The 26,552-nt window shown below is 49.3% G+C and overlaps 1 protein-coding gene across 6 annotated transcripts in view; it reads right to left on the bottom strand.

The window, feature by feature from the left end:
- Nucleotides 1-6,708, bottom strand: part of SLC8A1 (solute carrier family 8 member A1) — a gene marked incomplete at its 3' end in the record, with an annotated part of 99,834 nt that extends 93,126 nt beyond the window's left edge. For all 6 annotated transcript variants that reach the window (XM_082276828.1, XM_082276829.1, XM_082276831.1 and 3 more), the window contains exon 1: nt 4,895-6,708. In XM_082276828.1, coding sequence (XP_082132954.1) covers nt 4,895-6,693 — 1,799 coding nt within the window. In that variant the 5' untranslated portion in view covers nt 6,694-6,708. The remainder of the gene's footprint in view (nt 1-4,894) is intronic.
- Nucleotides 6,709-26,552: the final 19,844 nt, after the last annotated feature.

Raw genomic sequence — 26,552 nt, 5'->3', positions numbered from 1 at the left:
AAGAGGGGACAACCAGCTTTTGGCCTTCAGGAACCAAAGAAATTGTACATTTCAGGCCCAGAGAACTTTTCCTCCTCAAAAGGGAAACAGACCCCATCCGTGCCCCAGTGTGGTGCAACACACCTGCTCAGACCCCTGCTGTGGGCCACAGCCAGGGCCACCTCCTGTAAGATGGATCTGTACTGGATGGACCAGGAACACTGGGTGCTTCTGCCAAGGATCCAAGCCCTAGATCCAGCTAGCCATATCTGTACTGCCTGCAAATCCCACTGGGCCAGGCAAGACTTCCAGTGGTGAGGGAAGAATACTCTGTAAACCCCACATTGGGCTCTGGAAGCAGGCCAAACAAGAGTTTAATCTTTGTTTGGTCTACTTTGATATCTCACACTGTGCTGCCAGACCTTAACCCTGTGCAAGCCGGGGCTGTTGTGTCAGGGGATGCACACTGGCCCAGCTGAACAAAGTGGGACCACAAAGAAGACAATGTGCTCAACAATGAAACCTGAAAAGGGGAATGTTTGTTTGCTCCCTTCCAGCCTGGTTTACTCTCTGCCACATCAGAAGACATCCTCCTCTTCAACTGCATCCTACTGCAAGGCTGCTCAAGCTTGGAGGCTTTACTTTTTTTCTCTGAAGCTGGGCAGGCCTCAGATGAAAAACGGAGATAGAGGGGTTCCAGGGCTGAGTCAGGATATTATTTCTACTGTTTCTTTAGAAATACCTGACCCAACTTCTTTTTGGAAAAGAACTTAAAAAACCAGTACCACTTGGTTCCCCTCCTGCCACAATCTATATTTATTGACATTGACATTTTTAAAGGGCTCTTGGGAGGGAGCCTATGTGGTTTCTGGGGACAGTTCCCCAGAAAAAACAGAGGATGTAGCTGATGTTTGTGTCTTTTTTAGTATTCAGCTCCTAAATTTATGCTTACAGAGAAATGCCAAAACTGACTTGCACAAGTCAAATTCAGTGGGCAAAGAGTGTCATTTCCTAAAACTGCAGCAGACATGTTTTATAAAAACAACTAAACTGTACATTATGGACAGCAAGATCATTTGACATAAGGTTTTCCAGGCTTTTACAGGTGTGACTGCATAGGTGAAATATGAGTTTAACTGGTTGTCCATATAACTGTACGTATCATCTTCCTCACTGACACTAATGCAGTAAAACCTTTTCTTTTGGGGTGTGCAGACATCTGGAGCACAGATTGTAGCAGATCTCTAGTTGCAATGTTATCCCTAGAAAACCTGTGTTTTTTGAACATGAAAGAACACACTCTTTTCATATGGCTTTGCAGTCACATCTGGAAGAGATGCTCCTCCTGATGTTTCAAGACAGGAGAAGAGCTGATGGGGTATCAGCTGAGGCAACGATTGCTTCCTCCTCTAATATAAGAAGCTGGACTTCTTTTGAATTATTTAGCATTCAGTCAGGAGATAAAAATACACTGGCTGCATGAACCAGTGACCTCTTCTATGATCACAATAGCTGTAGTAGACGGGAGGGCAGGAGGAGCCTACAACTGCACATCTTCTCCATGTACTCATACAGAAAGCTTTAATCATTAATGGAGGTGCAAGACAAGGCTGGAGTCACCCTGTTGAGGGTGGGCCCAGAGGGAAGGCTCTCTTACACTTTAAATCACAGCACCTACCCCGATTTCTCAGAGCCCCAGGTACCTGTGCAGCATCACTGAGACTGACCTTGGTGAGACCCCAGTCACACAACTTTTCTCACGCAGCTTGGAACAGTAAGTTATGCAAACCCCATTTAAAAGCTGTTCCTTTCACTTGCTAACACGCATCCATTGAACACACAAGCTGTGCTTCAGGAACAAGGAGCAGAAAAGCACCGCTCCAAGAAGCAGTGCTGGGATAAAATGTTCCACAGAAGGACCAACATCATCTCCATCACACATCTCTTTTGGAAGCATCAGAACGAGATGTTTGTTTAAATGCACAGGAGCAGCACAGCTTCAGCAGTTAAACTCTTTATTTTGTGTACTCTGGGAAGGGGGGACATCAACAGATTGCAAAACCGGAAAGTCTCTCTGGACACTGCAAACAAACAACATGTTACGTAATTAGGCCTTTTGGGAACCAGAGGAAGGTCTCCAGAAGATCAGGGCCCTCCCAGCGCTTTCTAATTTTACTGGGACTTACCAGCAAGCCAGCCCTCTAATAATAGAGGCTTGTGCATGCTTTTCTTTCATTTTCCTGTCTCCCTGTACTGCCCTACCTTTGCTATTACTGCCCCAGAAAAACACATCTTACTCACTTTTATCAAGCTGATTCATACAGACTTGAATGGCAGAACTGAAGAGGCACTAAAGACCTTGAGAAAGGGCAGCAAAGACATCTCTTGGCCATCAGAGCATGGGAAAACCTGAAATTTTAGAACTTTATTGAATCCAGTGTGCTAGGGAATTGCACCATTCTACATAACTGTGGCTTAGCTGAAGTGCAGCACTATCAAGCAATGACAGAGCAAAAAGTCTTTAGCTCCATATTCCACATATTGTGCTAGTATATCTTCTTTACTGGAGCAAATTCTTCCAAGGGGGGATGCCTGTCAGCAGCAGCTCAGCATTGGGATCACTCTGCCTCTGTGCTGCAGCGTTGTTCCAAACTTGTGCCCAGGCAAAACACGGACCTGCAGGAAATCTTCTGCCAGTCAGACTGTACCATGCTGAACATGGTCTGTAGCAGCTACGTTTTAGATTAATGCCTACTGCCTTTCAGGCACATGAATAGATTGGAATAGTACAGCAGTTTCATTCTGTGCATGTCCTCTCCCAGCTGACATGAGAAAGCCCCTTGGTCAACATCTGTCCCTGCAGTCACCACCTCCTTACATCCATGCCCCAGACCCTCATCTGTGCCAGGCTGTGGACACTTCTGAGGTACCATCACTCACTGCGATTCCTGGGACAGTTTAAAGACAATAGAGATACAATGGCATGTGCACAGAAGAAGCACGCTCAGGTTTCTAAGGAAGCTGCTTTCCCGTTTCTTGCTTGCTGTGCACATTCTGGCAGCCGGTAAGAAGAGGAAGGAGGAGGCTTGCAGCCGTGGTGAGGGCACAGCAGCACAGATTCCACAGGATGTGGCCAGCCTGCTTCCAGCACACCCCTTGGTTACTGGGCTGTTGGCAAAAGTCAGCCGTGAACAGCTCAGAGGAAGGAAGGCCACCACCAGAGGCAGCAGGCACAGCAGTGCCAGCGACAACACCTCGCCTCCTCACAGCCTGAGCACCAAGAGGCAGCACAGACACCGGTCTTGGATGAAGGACAGCACAGAGATCCTGGCCACAGTGATGGATCCAAGACAAGGGGTAATCCAAGCCCTTCTGAACAACGTTCCAGAGTCTGTGGCCCTGTGTTTGGCCTGCCATGTAAACATGTCACATCCCATGGGAGCTGGGAACAAACGTCAAAGTCTAACTGCCACTAGCCCAGTTTTGCTAGTGCTGAGTGACCTGGATAAAAAGCAAAGAGCCTTTGGGAGATATCCTTATAGCCTAGTTCATTGCGTATCTGCAGAGAACTCCCTGCTTCTCCCAAAATGATAAAAAAAAAAAATCAAATAACTGCATTCCTCTCTATAACATCTATCATTCAGGAGTCAGGAACCATGTGCTCTTGAGCGTTGTGTAAGCAACATGCATGTTGTGGCCTCCAGATTGCTAGAGCTGAGAAGTTTTTGCTCAGTTTTTCCTGGGAAGTCAAAATCCCAACTGGTATAAATCCTGCCTGAGAGCTACAAAATCACCTTCCCCCCCCCCCCCCCCCATCTACTTCAAGAAGTTTTATGAAGAAGTTTCATTCTCCCTGTGCACATGCAGCAGATCCAGGTGACAGACAGAACACAAGGGCCACTCTGGGCACTCGCCATGGTTTGTCTCAGCTCCTAGGAGACCAGTAGTACAATATACAACACCCAAGCCGAAACTTAGCTCTCCCTTGACACAGCAGTGCCCTTTATCAGTTACTTCTTTCAGTTCTCTGCAGTGTTTTTGTGCTACAGAACTTAGTGCCTGTTGGCGGCAAACACAGAATTCACTGTAGGAAGAGCCTCAGGCTGGAACAACACAGCTCCCAACCCTTACTCCTCCCAGAGCACCAGCTGGGCAAGGAAATGTCTTCATGACACACCCAAGGATAGATGTTTTCTACCATGATTTACTGAGCAAATTTATGTTCTCCACATAATGTAGTAACGCTACAGCACTAATAACTTCTCCACCATCCAAAGAGCAACACTCAGGAGCCTCCAACAGCTTTCAGCCTCATTTATTACTTGCAAGCAGCGAATGAATGTGACTGCAGTTGCATCCTAACCGTGAGGCTTCCCTGCACGACAACACTTTTTCAAGACGTGTATTGGGTAGTGACTCAGGCGTGCAACCTTTAGAACAGGAGGAGGTGAAGCAACCTTCACCAAAGCCCTGAGCAGAGCATCACAAGTGACCCAGTACTGGCTGATCTGAGCCCCAACAGGAAAGAGGAAGCAGGTACCACAATTCACACATTCAGTTAAGGCCTTTGCAGGACACGCCCTCATGCCTGTGTGGTCACAGCCACTTGGGTTTTGTTCTCTGCTCCACTGCAGAGCTGAGGCTGTAGAGACCTGCTCAGTGCATGAGTACGGCTCCTAGATCAGTTCCACCTCCCTGCTGCTGGAAGGCTGGAGTGCCCCTGACCAGACATCGCTCACCAGTCTGCTGGCAAGGCAGGGACACAGCGTTTCAGGCTCCCCAAAGCACCTAAGGTCATTCATGGCTTATTGCAATACACTGGCACCCAAACACCTCCAGTGCAGCTCTGGGAGCTAACTGCATTTCGTCTCAGGAGAAACAGAGACTGTAAGAAACAAATAAAACCTTGACTTACACTATCTCATCATTCTGGAACTCCAGCTCCCCGCAGGTGTCTTCAAAGTCCTCTCCTCCACCTTTGGCCGTGCCTTCAATGGTTTTGTAGGGCACAATAACATTTCCTCGCGCTCCAGAGGTTCGCAACACTTTCACTTCCATGGTTCCTACACTTTCACTGATGTGTGTTACTGGCTCCTCGAAGGTGAAGATGCCGGCATGGTCATCGTCAAAAATGGTGACGGTGGCAGTAGATGGTGATCCCAAGCAGGCGAGTGTTGAGACACGACTGGCCTCAAGAACACCCTCATCTGAGGCCTCGGTGCTCACTCGGACGTTGCTGAGATGGACCAGGAAGTTCTCATCCTCCTCAAATATGTCATCATCGATTATGCCAACACGGATTTCCTTCTGGGTCTCTCCAGGCTTGAAGACCACTGTCCCTTCAGTGAACTCGTAGTCAGAGCCAGCATTGGCCGTCCCGTCCTCTGTCCGGAAGTCGACGTACACTGTGTTGGTCAGGTCTCCTCCCCGGCGGACGATGGTCAGGGCCACGGTGCCACAGTTCTCCAAGCACTGGTAGGTGCCCTGCTCAAAGTAGAGTTTGCTGACGGGATCATTTTCGGTCACCTCGCTGTTGACCTCGTGCATGCTGACGGCTTTGCGGGCCTGGTCTGCAGCATGTCTCTTCAGGATGTTGCCCGCGCCGGTCATGAGCCGAGTGGCCTGGATGCGGTAAAAAGCCCTGCTCTTCTGCTGCTGGCTCAGGACCTGGTAGTTGGCCAACTCTATGAGCTGTTCAACTTCCTTGTCTGGGTGCTTTTGTTTCAACTCCTTCAGGATCCGAGCCATTTCCCTCCTGGCTTCCTCGTCATCCTGGTCTTTCTCGTCCACCTCCAACACTAGTGTCCCATCCAAAAAGTTCTCCACATGAGAATTAGCAACCTTTCCATCCATCTCGATGTCAGCCTTGGAAGAGGGCCGGTCACCCTCATGCTCGATGATCATCCCTCTCTGCTTGCCAGCTCGGTATTTCTTGTAGACGTACTTGTAAAATAAAAGCCTCCTGTCAGCTATCCAGGCAAACACCACACAGATGGGGAAGAAGAAGAAGGTGAGCAAACCTTCCCAAACCTCCACAATCCCAGGAGAAGACACGGATAAAATAATGTAAAGCCAAGTGTAGGCAAAGATGCTCCAGGCTGCTGTGACAAAAAACACTCGCAAGTGCTTGATCTTCCTTATCTCTCCATCTGGCACCACGTACACACAGATTGCAATGATGACAAACATGTTAAAGGCAGCACTCCCCACGATCGTGCTTGGCCCCAAGTCCCCCGCCGTGAAGCCATGGCCGCACACCTCAATAACAGACAGGAGGATCTCCGGAGCAGACGAGCCCAAGGCCATCAGCGTGAGGTTGGAAACAGTCTCGTTCCAGATCCTCACAGTGGTTTTGCTGGTCTCGCCATTGGGCTTCTTGATGGTTATTTCCCGCTCTTGGGACGTAATGACTTCGATGGAGGACATGAAGCGGTCAGCTATGATGGATACTCCCAGGAACATGTACACCATTGCTACAAAATACACCGTTGCCCGGGCGATTTTGTCCCCAAACGAGGGGTCCTGGGGTTCCCATATTGGTAAAATCACACCCTTTTTGCAGATGTAGGAGCCAGCGCACTCCTCGGTGTCGTTCGCGGGGAGTTCACTGGGGCTCTCCGCGTGTGTGCCCCCTGCATGGAAGAGCAGCACCAGGACAAGGCTCAGCAGGGGGAAGCTCACTGGGAAGGTGCGTGCATGAGTTACCCGTGACATGGCCACTTCCACCAGGCAGGTCCCAAACATCCTCAACCTGAAGAGGCAAAAAGCAAAGATGCATTAAGTGAGGCAAACCAGAGAGAACAGATGTTCCTCTCCAAAGATATGATCGAGTAATCCTGTTACTCAAGAAGATCCAGCTGATGAGCCCATTTTGTTATGATTGGTGATGTTTTCCATGTAGAAATCCTCTAGTTCAGTCATCTGAATCAGGATGGATTCAGATGGTACCAGTAAGCTAGCACCTGCCCCCTTTAGCTACCATGATGTTTCTTTCTCTTTGTTGAAAACCTATTTGTTCAATTGCATTTTCTTGTTCCTCTAATCTAATTAAAGCCCATCGTTCTGCTTCACAGCTGGCAGAAGTGTTTACCATTTCAAAATTACAGTGCACTCACTCACTGGAATTCAGGGTAAGAGCAGGAGAGGACAGGGAAATCTGCTATCCCCTCATGAAGTTTAAAAAATATTTTTATACTTGCCATTTTAAATCACTGTAGGCTACGTGTTTCACAGCCTTTCCTTGCTCACAGTCCTCCCAAGCATCTAATCCACATCAGAAACCCGCACAAAGTGAGCCCTGGCAAAACCTTACTCTTAACAGTAACTTGGTCATAAGGTGCACCAGAAGGGCAGCCTGTAATTAATGATTTTGGAGCCATTCCTTCCACAGTGCATCACTTTGCACCTTCCCAAAACTGGAAGGAGCCCCATATGCATCAAAGCCTGGCTCTCTTGGCATGCTTCTAGACGAAGCATGTCCCTGTGCTCTTTTCCCACTAGGTCAGCTTTGACGGCTTCCCCTTCAAGGGCCTTTCTCACTCCATTTACAACATCAGCCATCAGGCGTGACAGCCGAACTTGCCCTTGTCCTGCCTCAGGATTTTCCAGCAATGCGGAGGAGCTGTTAAAGAGGTTTGCAGTTAGTTAACAGTGCATAAACCGACAGAACAGATGCCTTTAAGTACAAAGAGATGCTCAGTGAAAAAAAACCCCTGAGCATGCTCAGTGTTACATTCTCAAATTTGCTAGCCAATAAAAGCCAGATCCCTAGTTATTAAAGCTGTATTTTTTTCTCAAGGAGAGCCTTTGCTGTACCACGCTTCTCCAATCCAAGTTAATTTAATCAGATGGTACTTAAAAATGTTTCTATGAAGAGAGGAAAATGAGTACGTCAATACCTCGACTTCACTGGGAAATACAAAAAGCTGAGCTGATTTTGCTCATAAAAGCCCCACACCCCTGAAAGAAAAAAACCAACTGAAGCTCAGCCATGACAGGCTTTAACTCCTTGTTAGGGCAGGGGCATATCATGCAGGGACAGGGCTGTGTGCAAGGGAACAACTGGCTGGAGGAAGCAATGGGTACCATCCCTCACCCACGTTATGGGATCTACTCCACAAAGAGAGGTTGTACCGGTGGATCAAAGCCCCCTCCTCCGTTTGCTTTTATTTATGGATGCTGCAGTAGGATTATTGGTCTGGAAGAATAATACTGAGAATTTATCAAGACAGCTTTATATAAACGGCATTTTCTCACCAGGAACTGTTGGTCTGCCTCCAACCCCCTCCACTCCCTGGTATTGTAATTAAGAAAAGAAAAAGATACATAGTGGAGGAAGTGAGCAAATCAGAGAGCTGGGTGATAAGAACAGATAAACGGAATGAGAAAAAGCAAGTGTCTTCTAGGAAGACAGATTATAAAATAAAGTTGTTTGCCTTGGGATTCCTGCTAATGCTACAAAAAAGGTCTTACCACCAGACTCATTGCCCCCCTGATCATAGCCCCTGGGTACCTTCTGCTTCCCCAAATGTGATCTGTACCACTTACAAGCCCAAAGTGAAAAAAATGCAAGCATGATGTTTGTAAAGAGGAGCACCTTGTTGCAGGCCGTTCAGTGGCTGGCTAAGCTGAAACAGATGTGCATTCACGGTCACTGAAATTTAGCTGAAGCATGAATTAGTCACCCAACATCTGTACTCCTGTGTTTCACACTGCTCCAAACCAAGTCATGGACACATTTAATAAAGGGGCTGTCAAAACACAGGCTGACTTGGTACCTACTCTGTTTATCCAAGATAGTTCCTAAGTGTAGTTTTGTTTCCTTTTTAAATATGTAGGCTTAAAAAAATTCATTGTGGGCATAAAATATTACTCAGATGCATGGTTCTTCACCCTCTCCTTCTGAAGGGTAGTAGTTTCTTCAGAAAACTCAAGAACATCCACCTGTCCTTGTTCAGTTAATTTTTCTCCCTGTGGCAAGTCATATCCCTGCACATGTAAAATTATTCAGAGCAATCAGGCATTGTGAAATCCCCTTGGCAAAAAAGAGAAAACAGATGGTTCTAGAAAAAAAATTATGCTTTGGGTCACTGATTTAGGTCATGAAGAATAGGAGAGTCCCATCACACTTTGGACCAACTCTCCAGCCTTAAAAGGATTTGGGTACTGGAAGTCTCATTCAGAAAAAAAGACACCCATGAAATCAAATTAATAAGTAATTTGAACTTTATTTACCAGGTTTTTCCCCTTTCAAACATTCTAATATAAACTGGGTTTTGGTTGGGTTTATTTGTTTGTTTGTTTGTTTGTTTGTTTGTTTGAAATCGAGTCCCATACTACAGGGGGAAAAAAGGCCTAGAGGCTTGCATCTGAGCAATCCATATTTCTGGCATTCCCAACCAGCACTCCATGTACAAACAATATTTTTCCCTCAGATGTCAGGAGGTAAGAAATGTGAAGCTTTTCTGGAGAGGTATAAGAAATGGCTGGAGCTTTGGAAGGGACACCCACCAGCCATGTCAATGTGCCTCCTCTGAGCAGCAGCAGCATCCCCCAACTCTTGTTGTACTTTCTCCAGCATTTTGTGGTGTAGTCATCAAGCAAGATTCACACACCATGACCAGCTTTCCTACTTAAACCAAGTCACAGTGAGGCTCAGGAATTACGAAGAGCTAGAAAATGCTTGGCCACAACATGCTAGTTACATACATGCAGCCAGAGCCTGACACTCAAAATATCTCTGAGAAGCACCTGCTATTAAATCATCAGCATTTCTCTATTTGTACAATCCAAAATAAACAGCTTGGTCCCCAGAGACCCTCTTACTCTGCATTTGCCTACAGTCTCAGCTCATGGTCAGCACACTGTGGCACAGCATAGGAATATTCCCAGAAAAGCAAGGCTACCTGAGGAGCAGTCCTCCCTCCAAACTGAACTTTGTTAGCTTTTCATTAAGGTGTCTCAATTGCATTTCCCATCCTGGTCATCAGCAATAAAAGCGTGTGCAGCAGCTGATGCACAGCGCCAGGCTGGCAGCTCCAGCAAACCCTGCCTGCCATGGTGCTCGTGGCCTTGGTGGCACTGCCCCAGTGCCTCTGGGGCTAGAGGGATCATGGCAGCACTGGAGAGGGGCACAGGCTGCTCTCAGGCTTGGTGCTGGCCATACATGTGTGGTGAAAAATCCCAAAGTGCTGTCCCGGGCCAGCACAGCCCTGCCCATAAACACCACCTTGATGCCCAGGGACAGCACCCTGAGACCTTTCTACCACTGCAGGAGGGGAACTGTCCTGGTGCTGCTGGAGAGCTCTAAGGGAGAGCTAAAACAAACCAGGAGAGACAGAGCCCAGCCTGGGTTCTCCTGAAGTGGCACTGAGCCCCTTTCCCTTTTCAGACAAGCTCCACAGGGGTGCCAGCAGGTGTTTTTGCAGAGTCAGGGAGGAAACCCTGTGAGAGGCTGCACAACAACCTCAGTTTAGATGGAGTTCTCAGCCAAGGGCTGTCAGTCCAGCCTTTATTCCACCCCTTGGTGTTGTGAAACACCAGGAGGGCAGTTGTTGCCCACAGCAGGGTTGGGAGGGCTGCAGAGGTATTTGCCTCCCTGCTGGACGTGGGAGCTCTACATTTTACGAATTGGTAGGAGAGAGCTCCTGCTGCCAGCTCATGCTCCTGCCCCCCAGCTCAGGAGCTGCCAGATGGGGAGGAAACAGCCTTTCAGACTCTGCTCTGATCTTTCCCTGGCAGCATCGATCCTTCAGGCTGACTGGTTGTTGCATGCAAAGCGAGCCTGAAAGCTGCTCTGCATTTAAACAAAGCACAGCTTTTTCTTTGCAGCAGCTTCCCAAAAGTCCTGTCTCCATCAAGGCACTTCAGCCTAGAAATATCCACTGTAAGACCCTCCCTCTGTTATTTTCCTGAAGCTTTGTATCACACACAGGTCTATGACCATTTGCACCACACTGGAAGCACCATTATTTTTAAGAGCACTGAAAAAACTCTGCTGGTCCAGACACTTTAATTACAGAAGGACTGGGCAAGGAAGGAAATGGCCTGGGCTCATGAGGAATGAGTGGCCACACAAAGAAAAGATTGAGAGGCTTCCCATGTGGAATTTTTTTTCCCAGCATCCCGCAGAAAACCTGTACAGAGCAGCTGTAACACAGCAGTGTTCACACCATCACAGCCACCACCGGTGCCCACCCCACTGCGACACCGGCTTCATAATGAACATCATCACTGCGAATTCACTGCCAGCTGGGATGGGACAAGGTGTCCCCACAGCTGTGTCACCACCATGCAGCAGCTTGGAGCAGCACCCTCTCCCCACGGGGTGCCTGGTCGCTTGCTGGGGACCAGTAGAAAGTTTGCTCTTCACACGAGAGCGGCTGCTTTTCAACACGACGTGGGAACACAACCAGGGGTGTGTTGCAACACCGCGGGGATTCCCCAAGAATCTTCTCCCATCCTACAGCCAGAGCTAGACAAGAGAGGACCTTTTCCTAGTGAGAGTGCACTAGGAAGAGACAGGGAAGACTGCTCAAGCCTCCCTTTGCTGGTGTCACAGGCTGGAGAAAGAGGGGCCAAAAACTGGCAAAGAAGCAGCCAGTGGTCACTGCAAGGCACAGCCAGCCTGCAAGCCGGAGAAACACAAGCTCAAAGCAACTCAGCTGCTCCCTCCCCTGCCAGTGTCCCTGGGAAAAAGACAGCAAGCCCCAAAAAGGCAGACTCTCTCCTACCCCAGGTCAAACCTGAAGTCCCCATGTTACAGCAGCCCTTCCCCAGCTTCTCTTGCAGGAGAAGAAGAATTTACTGCAAGCAGTGAGCAGCCTTCCCGGGAGAAAGCACTGCATACCTTGCCTCCACGCACGGGACTTACAGCCATGGCCCAATCTTTGAAGGAATAGTAAACTTCTCCTCTGCTGCTGACCCTGCCTGGCTGTGCCCAAGCCTGTACACCTGTGCCTCACTGAAACCAGCAGCCTACTTTACCGCAGGCAGCTTGGGCAAAGCCTGTACTGAGAAAAGACAGGGCTGTAGGAAAAAAACCCCAAACTGTCTGGTCTCTGACCATTACAGGTCCAGCTTCTTGCAGCCAAGGGACACAAAACGGATGCCAACAGCCCTGCAAGGAGGTACAGGGTGCTTGGAGATCTGTCTGGACAGCCACAGGCTCTGTTGGCTTCACTTCTGATCTTGATGCTGACCCCGCGGCACAGCTTTGGTAAAACCGGGCTCCTGGCAGCTGTGAGATTTACCTATCAGAGCAGGAAAAGGACCCTTCCAACACACTGGCTGTACATCCAAACCGTGGAGGAGAGCTGCTAAGTCCAAAGACTGTGTTGCTGCTCAGGGCTGCATAGCGTGACAGCACTTTAAACACTGCTTGGAAAACCCTTGGCTCACTTCCCTGCTCCGGCTCTGCCTGGCTCCTGCTCCCTTTCACCCAGCTCTGCCACTCCAAAACAGGCACAGCCTGCTGGCATCCCCTACCCATGACCCTCTAGATCTCCACATCAGGAAAATGATTTCCAGGCCATCAGCATCCTGATTGCATCAGTACAAAAAAACATCAAAACCTTCCCAAATATAGTCAGAGGCACAAGCCCTCCATGAGGCCGATCAAGTAAAACACACTTCAGGCCACCCTGGTTTCTGTAAAGGACACTAAAAAGTAAGAATAATTATCAGTCTGCAACTGATTTTTCCAAGTATCCTATCTCTTCAATGAAACATCCAATCTCCTCCCACAAATTCCCCAGCAGCTTTCCAAAATAAACAGATAAATAGAGAAAATAAAACATCCCTGATATAAAATTTCAACCACATTGGATGAATTTGGGGGCAGCTTGCAGAGAATGAGCTTGGAACAGTTTGTCATGGAGATTACAGTCTTGCTTTTTATGCATGGAGACCAAGTGTCAAGTTGTCCCTTTCTCCCATGACTTAAGATCTCAGCAAGGAATATGCCAGGAAACAAGAAGCAAGGGGGAGATGCCACATTTCTCTGGGACTGGGGTTTTTTTTGTTTGTTTGTTTGTCTGCTTTTTAAACGACTCTCTTCCTACTTGCTGCTGTCTTCAGACCATTTCTTTATCCTTACCACCTGCCTTTGGTCTCCATCAAGCAGCATCAGGCTCTTTCCTGTGATTCCTCTTGGGTTGCTGATGCCTTCTTCTCTGCCTGTGCATCTCCCTTGCTGATTTAAGCACAGTCTGCCCGTTCTCCACAAGCTGGCCCTGAGGCTGCCTGGCTGGCAGACTCCCTGTGCGATGTCAGGGCAGCCCTGCATCTCCGTGTGCTCCGCGACTCTGTGTAAAATGGGAAGAGCATCTCCTGTGGGTGCTGGGAGAATAAAACACCCCTAATAAGCCTGAGGCTCTTGGGCAGCCTGGGGAGGAAGTATCTGCCCAGAGGTGCTCCAAAGGGGCCAGAAGGGAGGAATTAACAGGCCTGTTGCTTTCCTCTGTGCCTGTGTCCGCTCTTCCCTCTGGGACTATTTTTGCACTGGGTTTGTAGCTGCGTGTGGGTCTTCTGTGCAGCAGGATGCTCCCCTAGGCCCTGCAGGAACAGAAAGCTTCAAGGGAGAAGAGATAAATCCCCATCCCCAGCTCCCTGTGCCCATCCAGGGATGAAGAGGTGGAGACATCCACGGGGATGGATGTGGGGAAAGACTGATGCAAATGCAGGTTGTTGACCTGGGCAATTCAGGCACGGTACTAGACAGGAGCTGGGCAGGTTGGGCTGGGTTGGGGGCTCACCCTGGCATGCTCCATCCATCAGCTGCGTGACTGCTCCTAGCTGGGGAAGGGTGGTAGCATCTCCCAGCAGAGCCACTTCCAGAGACACAGCTCTGGCACGGCTGACTCTAGAGGGAGCTGGATGCTAGTGCCGAGCAGATGGCCAGCTTTTAGACCCCCAGACCTCAGGCAAGGGATTCTAATCCCAGGTGTGTGCCAGGCCTTCTTTAGCTATCTCAAACACAAGGTTAACCACCCCTTCCTTCTCCTCAGACTCCCCCGCCTTCTCTGTCTCCTCAGGAGCTCTTTGCAGCACCAAATCTCATTTCTATTTGTAGCCAGGTTTCCTTAGGAAGCCAGGCACATGAAATCACAGTTTCCATGTCTGTCTGTCTGTTCACATCGCTCCCCCCTCTTTCCAATTTCAGTTAAAATCACCAGAGGGATAGAGATAACAGCAAAAACCAAGTTCCTCCAAGGTTCCTGAAAACAGCTGGAGAGATACCACTCACACCCTTGGCAAGGGAAAGCCCAGTCAGGGAGCTCAGCCCATAGTGGACACCACAGTATCAAGAGCACAGCAGCCTGCAGCAGCCCCAGGGGCAGCCAGGATTTGCTCAGCTGTGTGCATCGATGTCCAGGAGCTGGAAGCACATGCAGATCCCAGCACTGTGAGCTTGGACAGAGCCCCAGGTTGTTCCCTGTGCCAGTCTCAAGGAGAGCCACTATCACTTGTGTTGTCTATGACCAACCTGTTGGTTGGTCGTCCATTGATGCTTGGATCTTGTGGGGCACTGGGCTTTATGACAGGATCTAAGTTCTGTTAGGGTGCTGGAGAACAGGGGCTTTTCCCCAGTGAGCCATCAGGACTGTATCCCCTCAAAGCCACAGCAGAAACCCAAATTCTGTCCTAGATGCAACGCCAGAAAACTGCAATCCTGAAAACCCTGAGCGTACCAGGACACTACAAAAGGCAGAGAAGTGGCTGTGCCTGTACAACATCATTTAAGGTGCTGTACAGACTCGCAAGAGCAAGGATGTAAACCAGAGTTTGTGCCATGTCATGTACAGCAGTGCCAGGACCGAAGATGAGGTGCAGCCTGGGCAGCTGCAGGACAGTGAATATTTAAGTCTCAGGAGCCATTCACAGCCAACAGATTACAAAAACCGTAATGAAAGTGGGGGAGAGAGAAGTAATCAAAGTTTCATCAGGTTAGAACTGTGCTGCTCCGTGTTGGCACTCAGGGATGCTGGACACAGAGAGTATGTCCAACCTGCTCAGGTATCTTGGATGCAAACCCTGGTAGAAAGGAAGCTTTGACCAACGTGGCTCCCCAGCAGTGACTTAGGAGTTGTTCATGCCAACAGAGCTGGTGGGAGCATAGGAGGAGTCAGACAGCTTTCCTAGGAGTTGGTTCATGGCTTGGCTGGCAGGTGATAGTCCTAGAAATGCTACATTATGTCTCTATTTGGACTAAATGTCTGTGCCGCACAAGGGGCAAAGCTGCTGTTGAAGAACCCATCAGAAGGAAAGGGGGAGAAAGAAACAGCTAATAGATCCTCCCAAGGGATCACAAATGCCTTTCATTGATGATAGCCACGTCCCCAGCCAAAGCCATATAGCACAACTCTTTTTTTCCTGGATGCCACCATCACATCAATATGCAAGTGTCCCAGCTTCCCTTTTCTAGATAAAAGCGCACCATTCTCTGTGATGGTGACAAAAGCACATGAATTCCTAGGCAGGTGCCAGGGGAGCACACAGAGAACCCCAGCCACTCTCAGCCTTCATTTCCATTGCCTGACTTACGGATTTCCAACATCTGGGACTGGAGGAACGAACAGGTTCCTGCAAAGCGCAAGCGAAAAGGAGCCCCGAAAGCACACACTCGCACCCACACGCCCGTGACCTTGTGATTTTACTACAGCTTTCATTTTCAGACTCCAGTCCTCCCTAGTGCTTGCTGCATTTCTGCAACATTTTGGCAGTTTGCTCTCGCCTTGAGACAGAGCAGAGTGTGGAGTTGTTTTGCACGGCTCGGCGGGGAAGGAAGCAACAAGGCTGTGAATAAAGAATTAAACTCAAGATGACGGAAGAGCCCCAGCCATGCTTCCACCTAGACAAAGCCTACGTGATGAGCTCTGCTTAATGCCAGCCCTCAATAACGCACGCTGCTCCAGACGAAGACGGGAATTTCAGCGTGGCTGCAGGTGCCGCCGACCACTCACCTCGGGAAGCGTTTCAAGGCAGGAAAAGCAGCCCCGCCGGGAGGCACGCACAGCCCCGCCAGGCGGAGGCACCGCACCCCGCCGCGCACGGGGGGATGTGCCCGAGAGCCCCCCGGGGAATGAGATTTGCCTCAGCGCCCTGCCCGACCCCACCTGCCCGGCAATGCCCGGCTCTCGGGCTAAGGGGCAAGCGACCCCCGCCGCAGCCGCGCCTCCCGTCGCGACATGTCGCGATTGGCCGGGTGGGGAGGGCGGCGAGCCCCTTCGCCTGCCTAGAGGTGTCGTGGCTGGGTTGTAGAAAGCATTCCCGGGTGCGTGTGAGTGTGAGCATCCTACCGCCGCCTCCCCATCGGCTCCCACACGGCTCCGGGTCCCCCATGCCGCTCCCCCCCGCAGTCTCGCCCGGCACTCGGATCGCGGTGTAGGAAGCAGCGTGAGGCTGGGCAGGGTCGGGGCGGGGGCCGGTCGGTCGCGGTCCTACCTGGCGGGGGGCAGGAGCGGGCGTCGCCGGGGCCGGCTCAGCAGCGGCGGGGCATCGCGGCGGGGCGGGCGGCGGAGCCCCGGTGCGCGGCTGCGGCGCGGCGGCGGGCGGGAGGGAGAGAGAGAGAGGGAGGGAGGGAGGGAGGGAGGGAGAAGGGAGGGAGGAAGGAAGGGAGGGATGGAGGGATGGATGGAGGGAGCGCGCGCGCACACACACACACACACAGGCGCCCCGGGGATGCGCTCAGCCGGCCCGCCCCGCAGGCAGCCTCCCCTCCCTCCGCATCCCTCCGCCGCGGTGCGCGGCCAGCGAGAGACCCGCCGTCCCTCCTCCTGGGGAGCAGCTTCAGCCCTCCTCCTCCTCCTCCCGCTGCTGGAAAAATTTCCCGAACTCCTCCTCGGATCGAAGGACTTTGAAAGGCAGGGCTGGTCGCGGACCCACCCCCAGCAGCCCTGCCCTCCCTGCTTGGGGCAGTCCCTAGCCCTGCCCTGCCTGCCCCCAGCCCTGCTCGTCCTGCCCGGGACAGTTTCCATTCATACCCTGTGTGTCCCTTGTCGTGCTCTGCCCTGGCCGGGACAGTCCCCATCCATACCCTCCTGCCTGCCTCCAGCCCAGCACAGCCCAGCCCATCCCACCCTGGCAGGTCAGCTCCTGCCTGCATCCCCCCGGCCGACCTGCAGCCTGCCAGGGCGACCCTAAACTCATTCGCACTCCGTTCAGGAGGGAGAGAGCCCTGGGAAAGATGGAGAGAAGGGAAACGTGTGTGTGTGTGTGTGCGTGCACAAGGAGTGCCTTGCTGTGTCTGTCCCCGTGCCCCACAGTGTTGCCCATGGCAGCTGTGGGGAGGCAAGAGGTCAGGAGATCTCGAGGGGCCCTGGGTTAACGTTCACTCCCCTCTTATATCCTCAAAGTTGTGGCAGGGGTCAGTAGAGGACATGGGGTGACAGGCAAGGAGCGTATGTGTCAGCTAGGACCCTCCTGGGAAGTGCCCTCACATCTGGCAAAGGGGTCAGCCCTGAACCCACAGAGCCTGCTGTCCCCACAGGAGGGTCATCGTGCTCGGGGAGGTCCTGCAGGAAGGCAGCAGCATGGCACAGAAGGACTTGCTGCACCTCAGGCTGACCAAAATGTCCTTCCTGTGGGCAATTCCCCCTTCACCATGCTTGAATGACTCCTCCACCCTTCACTGACTCCAGCAAGGAGCAGATGAACCCATTGTCCCACCCTCCAGGCAAAGCTCTGTGACTTTAGGAACTTAAAATAGGACCAGAGCTAATAACTCACACACTGGTGTGCAAGTACCCAGCGACCTTGACGAACCCTCTGTGCCCAGATCCTCAGGTGCAACAAGAACTGTGGGGAAGCAGAGACGTTGTTTTAGCTCCTGCACCCTCTTACACCCTCTCCCTCTTATCTTCTCAGCTGCGCCTGTAATTTTAGTCACCACTGGAAAGACAGCAACCTGGAATTTTACCTTTTTTCACTGTGCTTTTCTTACTTGCTTTCAAAAAATTTTCAATTTTTTTTTAAAGATTTTTGCACCAGCAGAGATGGAAAACCAAATTTCTCTGTTCAACATGAGGGGTAATGTCACAAAATGTCACAAGGATAATGTCACAAAACCACTTTGTAAAGCACTTTGTGATGAGCTGACCAACCAAAAAACCAGCTACTTGTAATTAGTGTTGCAGTAGTTATGGATATTATGTAGTTTTGGTCTCAGTTTAAGAGCTTATTGCCTACATGTGGAATGAAAGGCATTTCCATATAAGAATTTGGTTTAGAAAAAAACCATGATTTTGTGTCCAATAGCTAACTCTGATTTTCTGCCTCACCTCTTTTGATTTAAAGCTCTTTAGAGGAGGGATAAGTTTGCATCTAGCCATGTGTGGTACTTTGATGGTACTCAATTCTCCCAGCAGGGCCATTGATATAAAATGAGCACAGCTAAATGTGTACAGCATGCACAGTGCTGTGCTGAGCTCAGGCCCTGAGCAGAGCAGTGGATGTGTATCAGTGGCATTTGGTTTGGCAGTGGCTGCAGGATGCAAGGCGCTGCACAAGCTGGCATGGGAAAAGGATAGTGTGAGCAGGAAAAATTGGCGAAAGGATAGTGTGAGCAGGAAAATTTGGCATGGTTGCAGCAAACACAATCCCGGCTGCTGCTTTTCACCCTGCACGCTGAAATCCCATCACTGCATCAGTAAGCAGTGGAACTCAAATTTTAGTCATGGAGTTCTCCCTAAAAGTCCCTAATTCCCTCAGTAATGTTGCTGACCTACTTCCCAGCTCTTTCAGTGAATACAGTACCCAACTCCTGTGGATCACCAGGACTGTGCTAATGGGCACCCACTGGTGAGCTGCCCTCTGAGGAGCCAGGCGCGCACACGGTTCCTCCCAACTCACCTCTCTCTGCAGCTTGCAGTGCGTGTTCCTGACTCCCAGTGCCTCCTGCTGAGACCCTCAGAAAGGCTGCTTCAGCTGTGGGATTTTCATGACATTCCAAGGGAGCTGAAGAAAACAAGAGTTTGTCAGTGCTTGTGGTGATGCCCATTAGTCCATGAACCCTTTGTATCCCCCCAGCCTTAATGGCACTGGGACAGCAAAGGTGAAGCAGCACTATCCCACGTGAGAGCAGCTTTCCCCAGTCTGCTTGAAAAGTGACTGGTTAGGAAGAATATGAGGCTGGGAGGCTTGGAGAAGATGTGCTCCACTCCCCAGTCCCTCACACACCCCTTTCCAGGCACATTTAGACCTTCATTTCTTACAGCCTCGAAGAGAAAGGTGGAGCTGGGCTCTGAAGGGAAAAGTGGAAGTCAGGGAGTGGGAGAGACAGTGAGTCCAGTTGCTGGGAGAAGATGCTGTGTTCCAGAACTGCTCCCCACTGCAGTGGCCATGGTTCACACTGCTTTTTCTCAGCCAAGCTAGCTGAAGTGGTGGCTGTGACAGAATGGAGCTCTGCACGGGCTGTGAAATCTGCTGGGCAAGCTGAGCAAATGCTCCTGCGTTCTGCCTGATGCTCTAGGCAGAAATGCAACAAGACTGCTCATGTCCTGACACAGCAAGTTTTGTCACGGTGTGGGCACATCTGTGCTTCAGCATTCCAGATTGCAGCCTGGACTGTGCTGGGCGAGGCAGCACTTTGCTCCAGCTGCCTTTACCTCCCTGTCACTCTTTGCAGCCGTGCAAGTGAACACCTACCACTGCAACCATGCTTACAACCACTAATTACTCGTCTCAAAATCATGGAGATTCTCATGCCAATAGTAGCGAGTGGCTCATTCATTCCTTCATTCATTCATGCCCACCCACAGCTCTCTCCGACAGCAGCCTGCATCTCTCTGCAGTTGCTGGAGGAGGTTTCTGGGTATTGTCTGTGTGTGCAGAGCACAAAGGCAATTTCTCCTGGTGAAGAGTGGGGTTAGTGGACTGCAGAGCCTTGAGCACAGGACAGAATGGTGCAGGCCAATTCTCTGCTCAGTGCCTTGTGAAAAAAGACATCTGAACTGCTGCACAGCTTAGAGGAGGGGGACACAGAACCTCAGGTGCTTCTTGCTTGAAAAATTTCTGCCTTATATTCCCTGTAAGAGACAAGAGGCCAGGGCAATGCTCAGCTCAGCCAAAGCATGTTCATCTCCAAGGAGCTGTCCTACCACCCTTTCTTGTCCCTCTTTGGAACATCTCCTCGATGGAATGCTTTGGTCTCAGATGATGCTGGAGGATAACTAGTGAGACTGCTTTGGCTGGTTATCTCTGGTCATGGTTTTCCTCGAGTCCCTCGGGAGATGCCAGAGAGGTCCTGCAGAAGCAGATGGGTTGTCACCTCTGCTTGCCATCCATCTGTCTTTGCTCCTTGCTGCAGCAGACTTGAGCATGCGCTCCCTGAACGTTCTCTGGCTCTCCTGTGCGTGTTCTTGGCAGAGACCTGGAGATCCCTGGAGAGTGGTGTTTCTAAAAAAGATGCTTAGAAACATCTTTTCCAGCCACTTGAGCACTTCCTTTCACTGACACCTTCAAACCAGCCTTTGCTGTTAGGGGGATAAATCAGGCATTTAGAAAAGTGGCAGATGGAGTGGGACACAGCAGTGAGTAGGAAGGGCAATTTTGTGTGCTGGACATCAGTATATTTCTTTCTGAGCTCTCTAGGCAGTGCCTCCTTAAGTGTGTCCAAGTACCTGGCACAGTCTGAGTTCTGATGATCCTGTGGAGGCCTGACTGCATGACAATTGTCCATCAGCCAGCCAGGGAGCTTGGATGAGAAAGGTATCTTCTCCCCTGGAAAACTGAGAGCACAGACTGCACCCCAGGGTGGAGGCAGGGTCTGATGGAGTGTTTTGGCACACCTGTGAAAAATCGGTAGCATGTGATTTGCTGTCACTCCTCTGCTCTGGGAGCCTGCAGAGGTAACTGGAAAAGCCCAGCTTGTGCCACTTTTGAGCTTCCCCCCGGATATTTGCTCTGTGCTGTGCTTTATGCATGTTTAAACAATAAATCCAGAGCACTAATTCATGAGCATAGCGTTTCACAGCTTGGGAGAGAGCTTTCCTGGAAGAAGCATTGACTAGCCAAATTTTGCAGAGTGCTGCTTATGTGTTACAGACACAAAAGTATATTTGCACTGGAAACCACCTGCTGCATGGGGACTGAAAGAAGGAGTAGTTAGAGGGGCCGGATGTGAATTTAGGAAGCTTGGAAATGGGGAGAGTTGCACATATTTTGCAAACATCTAGGCTGAAAAACAAACCAACACATTCTTCTCTTCAAATTCTGCTTCACAGTCGTACTTTTCTCTTTGTAAAAAAAAAAAAAACAACCCTGCTTTCTGGTCACCAGGCATACACAGGAAAAATTCAATATGTGCACAGAATGACTTCAGCAGCTGGGCTTATTGTGAGAGATGTACAAGGTGCAAACTGTCTGCTTACTCTTCTCAAAGGGGTGGAAACAAAAAAGCCTTCTGGCAGCTGTCAGTTGTCTCACCAGCAGTGCATGCTAATACCAGCATCTCACTTCCACTTCTCAGGCAAGAACCAGCTCCTAGCTGGAGTCACTGAATCCCTGGAAAATGAAGGACCAGGTGACCCCTGCTGAACTGGCTGTCCCTTAGCATCTTTTCCCGGCAAAACCATGACACCAATGAAGCTTTGTTTTGCTGTTACAAGGCTGCAGAACACAGGGACTAAAAATGCAGATGCAAGGTTAACTGAGATGTGTTTCCCAGTGAAAGCCATAGCCCAGTGACTCTGCTGCTTCCCTGCATGGGGCCATGGAAGAGCAGTGTGCCAGCCCTGGGGCAGCGCTGCCACTGAATAGGCACAAGCACTCTCTACCTGACACTCCAGCCCTCTTCACCACTATTCCAAGGCTGTCCTAGCCTGGAAAAAAAATTGGTTAAAAAAAAAGAATCCTCCCCTCCAAGTATGGAATTAAGAAGTAGCAAATAACATGTTCTCTGGATTTGTCTTCTGCTTTTGAACCCTAGGGTTTGGTGCTTTCCGATTTACTTGGCAACCAGAAGTAAGTTGAAAAACCGTAAGAGTGATGAAATAGTAATCACATGACTCCAGGAGCTGGGACTTCCAGAAAAACAGAAGTGCAAGTACCATGTGGCATGGTCTGGGAGCTGTGTCCTGCAAACTGGGGACTGTGATGCTTCCTCAGCAGCTCTGTCCCCATTCCTCCTTTGATCCATGTGAAAGGTTCCCATAGTTACCAGTGGGAAGCACAAGGCAAATCAGATGTAGTGCATGGCTCTGGCTGTGGCCCCTGGTTATGAAAGTAATTTGGCCTCCTCTGTATCATCTGTTTGCCAGCCTTGAGCAAGGCTGGGTATTCCAGGGAAAATAGCCTTTTTTATTGAAAGTGAGATGTGACTAGCCTCAGCTGCACAAAGCACCCTATTTCTATTTCATTTATGTATTCCACGTCAAGAAAGCTGGTGGAACACCTTGCAGAAGCCAAGCCCACTGGGTGAGAGGTTGTGCAATGACTTCTGCTAAAGGGCAAATTTCTTCGCTGCAATGGGGTCTAATCTGCTGTCCATGAGGGTGGTCAGAAATTTTCCCTGACTCCTTGCTGCTTTGGCTTTACCAACCTCTGCCTCAGCTCTGCCTTGTTTCACCTCCAAGTGGCCTTGCCTGGCGAGGTGTCCCTCCAGCACAGAACAGCTCTGGCAGAGATGAGTCCTCGAGTCCTGGGGACAGGGGAACATGTTGTCTGCTGTTATCAGTCAATTTTAGGCCACAAGGACCCATGTGGCTGGAATTCCTGTGCTCCTTGGTCTTCCCAAGGCACCTTGCAGAAATCCTGTGTCCTTGCTCCTGGTTGATTTTCCCCCCTGGGAGAGCTGAGACAGCAGCAGGGTTCTTATCCCAGTTTCCCTCCTCACAGCTTAGTCCACTGGCCAGGAACTCACACTGCTGCACACACAGATCTTGCTGTTTTGGCATGGTTTGCTCTATTTCTTCTATTTTCTTCTGAAGATGTATGAACCAAAAATGCTTATCCTCTCTGTGCTGCAGACTCGAGCAGTACTGAGGCAGAAACCAATGCTGCATGCCCTAAACATGGGAACTGGAGCCTTGCGTGTAAAGAGAATTTACCAAAAAAAAAAAAAAAAAAAAGAAGAAAAAGAAGAAAAAGGGAAAAAGAAACAAGAAAACCAGATGTAACTTCCTGATTGCTTAGTGGTTATGGGTTTGGGGATTTTGCTGGACACTTTGGAGAAATGAAACTACACCATTTGTAAGACTGGATTCTCCTTTCAAGTTTCCAAGCTGTCACATGCTAGTCTGTTTCCCCCTTGGAATTTCAAACATGGCCTGTCTAAAAGCTGAATATTTTTATCCTGTCTTTCTGGATTCTGATGATGCTTTAAGATGGTTGAAGACGCCCCTTTGCCACCTGCCTCATGGTTAGAAATGCCCAAGTCCCTTATGGAAATCTCCTGCTCTTATGGGAAGCTGTGCCCAGCTTCTCTGGAATCTCTTTTGGTTCGGAGGCTGTAGAACCAGTTTGCTGGTGTGTAGGCAGCTGTGTCTTTGGTAGAGCAGTGTCTTACAGGGCTGATGGGAGTACAGGCTTTCCCTTTTCTTTCAGCTCCCTTCCATGTGCACCTCAGCCACTCAGAAAGTTTCTGCCCCCTTCACCTCAAGATGCCAGTGTCATATTTTGGTCATTGTGCCAGGGCTGCTAACAGTATCTGGATTTTATTTGCCATCGGTAGATTCCAGACTTAACAGCTGTATTTATATGACCAGTGGCATCAGGAAAGCAGGGAAAAGCTGCAGAAGAAATAAGAGAAGTGGGAGGTCTAGAAGAAATGATTCAAGAGGAAACATTGCAGGAATGCAAACTGACAAGTCAAGAGGAGACATATATCCTTGCACATCTGAAAGAGTAGATGCTTTCCATTCCTCCTGTTGACAAGATAAGAACTCAGGGGGTGAAACTACAGGCAGGGACACTGAAGTTTGGCACAAGGAAAAACTTTCTATGGCCATGAAAGCAATGGTGTAGGCAGCTGGGTTGTCTGTAAAGAGGGAGAAGTGTGTATTTTATCACTGAAAGGGTTTTAGAAAAGGATGAGCAAACCTCTGTTGAGTTCAGATCAGGTGTAGGTGACCTAGTTCTCAACATCATTTCACCAGAAAGATGTATCTGAGAGATGAACAATCAAGAGTCATCCAGCACATCACAAAGGAAAAAGCAAGGTTGTGATTAGGCTGAAAGGAAAGAAGACACACATTTAGGCTTTGGACAAAAATTTGGTATTGCAGAAGAGTCAGAGCACTGGAAATCAGGCCATGATGGGAGAGCACAGCGAAGTCTAGGTGGCAATACAATCCAATTTCACACAACCTGGGAGCAGACCAACCTTCATTCCAGGCTGGCAGCCAATTTCCTGGGTGGATGAGCCATTTAGCTCATAGGACTGACTGCAGAGAAGAGAGCTGATTGTTGCTTTGAAGCCCATGGTATATCCCACTTGGGTTTTGTGGTTTAGTAATGGTATTCCCCAGTTTATTACTCCCACTAAAGCCACTCACTGCTCCCACTCCCCACTCCAGATGGAGGCACAAAAGGCAAAGATCACAGGCTGAGATAAGAACCATTTACAGGAAACAGCAGAGAGATAAGAAAATGAATGGTAACAGCAACAATATTAATTTTAAAAGTGTACAAAAGAGAGAGAGTGATTCACATGCCAGCATACTCACGAGAGAGCCATTTTTGCACAGGCAGACAGTGATAGAACAATGCTAATTGTTTTAAACTAAAGGAGATTTAGATTAGATGTTAATAAGAAATTCTTTACTGTGAGGGCGGTGAGGCACTGGAACAGGTTGCCCGAAGAAGCTGTGGGTGACCCATCCCTGGAAGTGTTCCTGGCCAGGTTGGATGGGGCTTGGAGCCAACTGGTCTCCTGGAAGGTGTCCCTGCCCATAGCAGGGGGGTTGGAACTGGATGATCTTTAAGCTCCCTTCTAACCAAAACCCTTTTGTGATCCCATGATTCTGTGAAAACTGTATCTTTGGTTAACCCTCACTTATGGCTATCTAACAACATGAAATAAGAGTATGAGAAGCTACCAGAACCTGCAGATTGTAAGAAGAGGGGTGATGTACATGCAACCGACCATGTCTGATCAGAAGCTACACTGACTAGACAGCAGCAGGAAAAATGGCACAGAAGACAAACATTGCCTCTAACAAAGGCAAGGTACCAGCTTTATCACGGGTTTGTCTGGGGCAGAGGGACTGGATAAAGAAGCAGAACCGGGGAAGAATAAAAGAGGCAAAACCAAAATATAAGGTAAAGCAAGTGACACAGGACTGATCTGGGGCCTTTGGTCAGCTGCATGCTTAATTACGGCAACGTGACAAATGAGCGATGTGGGTGTGAGGCTGTACCTGAAGTCAGTCAGGTCACAAACATCTGCCACATGCAGCACACCCCCAGCTCCTGGGAGAGCCTGACTCAGCACAGGGCTTTCCTGCAGATGGCTCTGTGTGGCAAAGACCCTGCTGAAGTGAGGTGTCTGCATAAGACACTGCCACGAAAGAAGGGACGTGCGTCAAACGACATCCACGCCAAAGGCAAGAAATGAAGTTACAACTCAGGATGAAGGCAGAGCATCTGTGCTGGCAAAACATCAACTTTATTAGGGTTAGAGCCTTCCAAATTGTCTTGTTCTCTGATTTTCCATAAGCTGTATACATCAAGGCACGTTTCAAGGTGATCAGACTGTGTGTTTCAAGGAGAAGAATGTTAAAATTTGGCAGGTTCTTATCAACAGGGACAGAAAATGTCTAGAAAACATCGGCAGTGGCACAGCTTGTAATGCCTACAAACTTGTCTTGTTTTGTAGCATTCTTCTAGGTCTGTGCATCAAAGCATGCTCAAAAATAGTCTGCCTGGTTAGTTTTAAGGTAAGGACATTGAAATTAAGGGTAAAAGGCTGCGTACTTTTTTAGTGCATTATTGTGGAGGCACATCTTCAGGCATTTTAACACCTTAAGGCCCTTTCCAGGTACACATGAAGAAGGTGCACATACAGACAGACTTGTCCTGGCCTCTAAAAATGCAAGGACTCTCACCAATTTATGGATTCTCCTATGGATCTTTGGTGATTTATTTTGGAGGTTTTAAGAATCTAGAATGGGTCTGACTAATTTTTCTAAAATAGTCGTGATTTGTCCTTAATCTTAACCAGTGATTGATAACTTAACAGAGAAATCATTGCCCACTAAGCAGATTTTCAGTGGCAAGCAGTACAAAGATATTTCTTCTCTGACAATAAAAGGTTCACATCCTGTACATACCATCCTCCTCCACATGATCCCCACACACATTTACATGGTCCTCATACACACTCACAGCAGAGAACATTCAAGATTAACTCTTTTGTCAAGATTAATTTGGGCATATGTCACACTTCAGGGGAAGGGTGAGGTTATCAGCAAGGCTCTAAAAAGCTCTAAGTGTTGGTTACTCTCGCTCTCAGAACTTCACATCAGATCAAATCAACTCAAGCCAAAAGGCAAATCTCTCAGTTATCAAGAAAGATGCTTTGTGGAGCATCTCTTTTCCATAACCAGCGGCTAAAAAAGTAGGATCACTGGATGCTG

Source organism: Coloeus monedula (genome assembly GCF_965178545.1).
Source record: "Coloeus monedula genome assembly, chromosome: 2".
In the NCBI taxonomy this organism is placed as follows: Eukaryota; Metazoa; Chordata; class Aves; order Passeriformes; family Corvidae; genus Coloeus; species Coloeus monedula.
The sequence above is the reverse complement of the archived record's forward strand: the minus strand, read 5'-3'. Positions and strand labels throughout refer to the sequence as shown.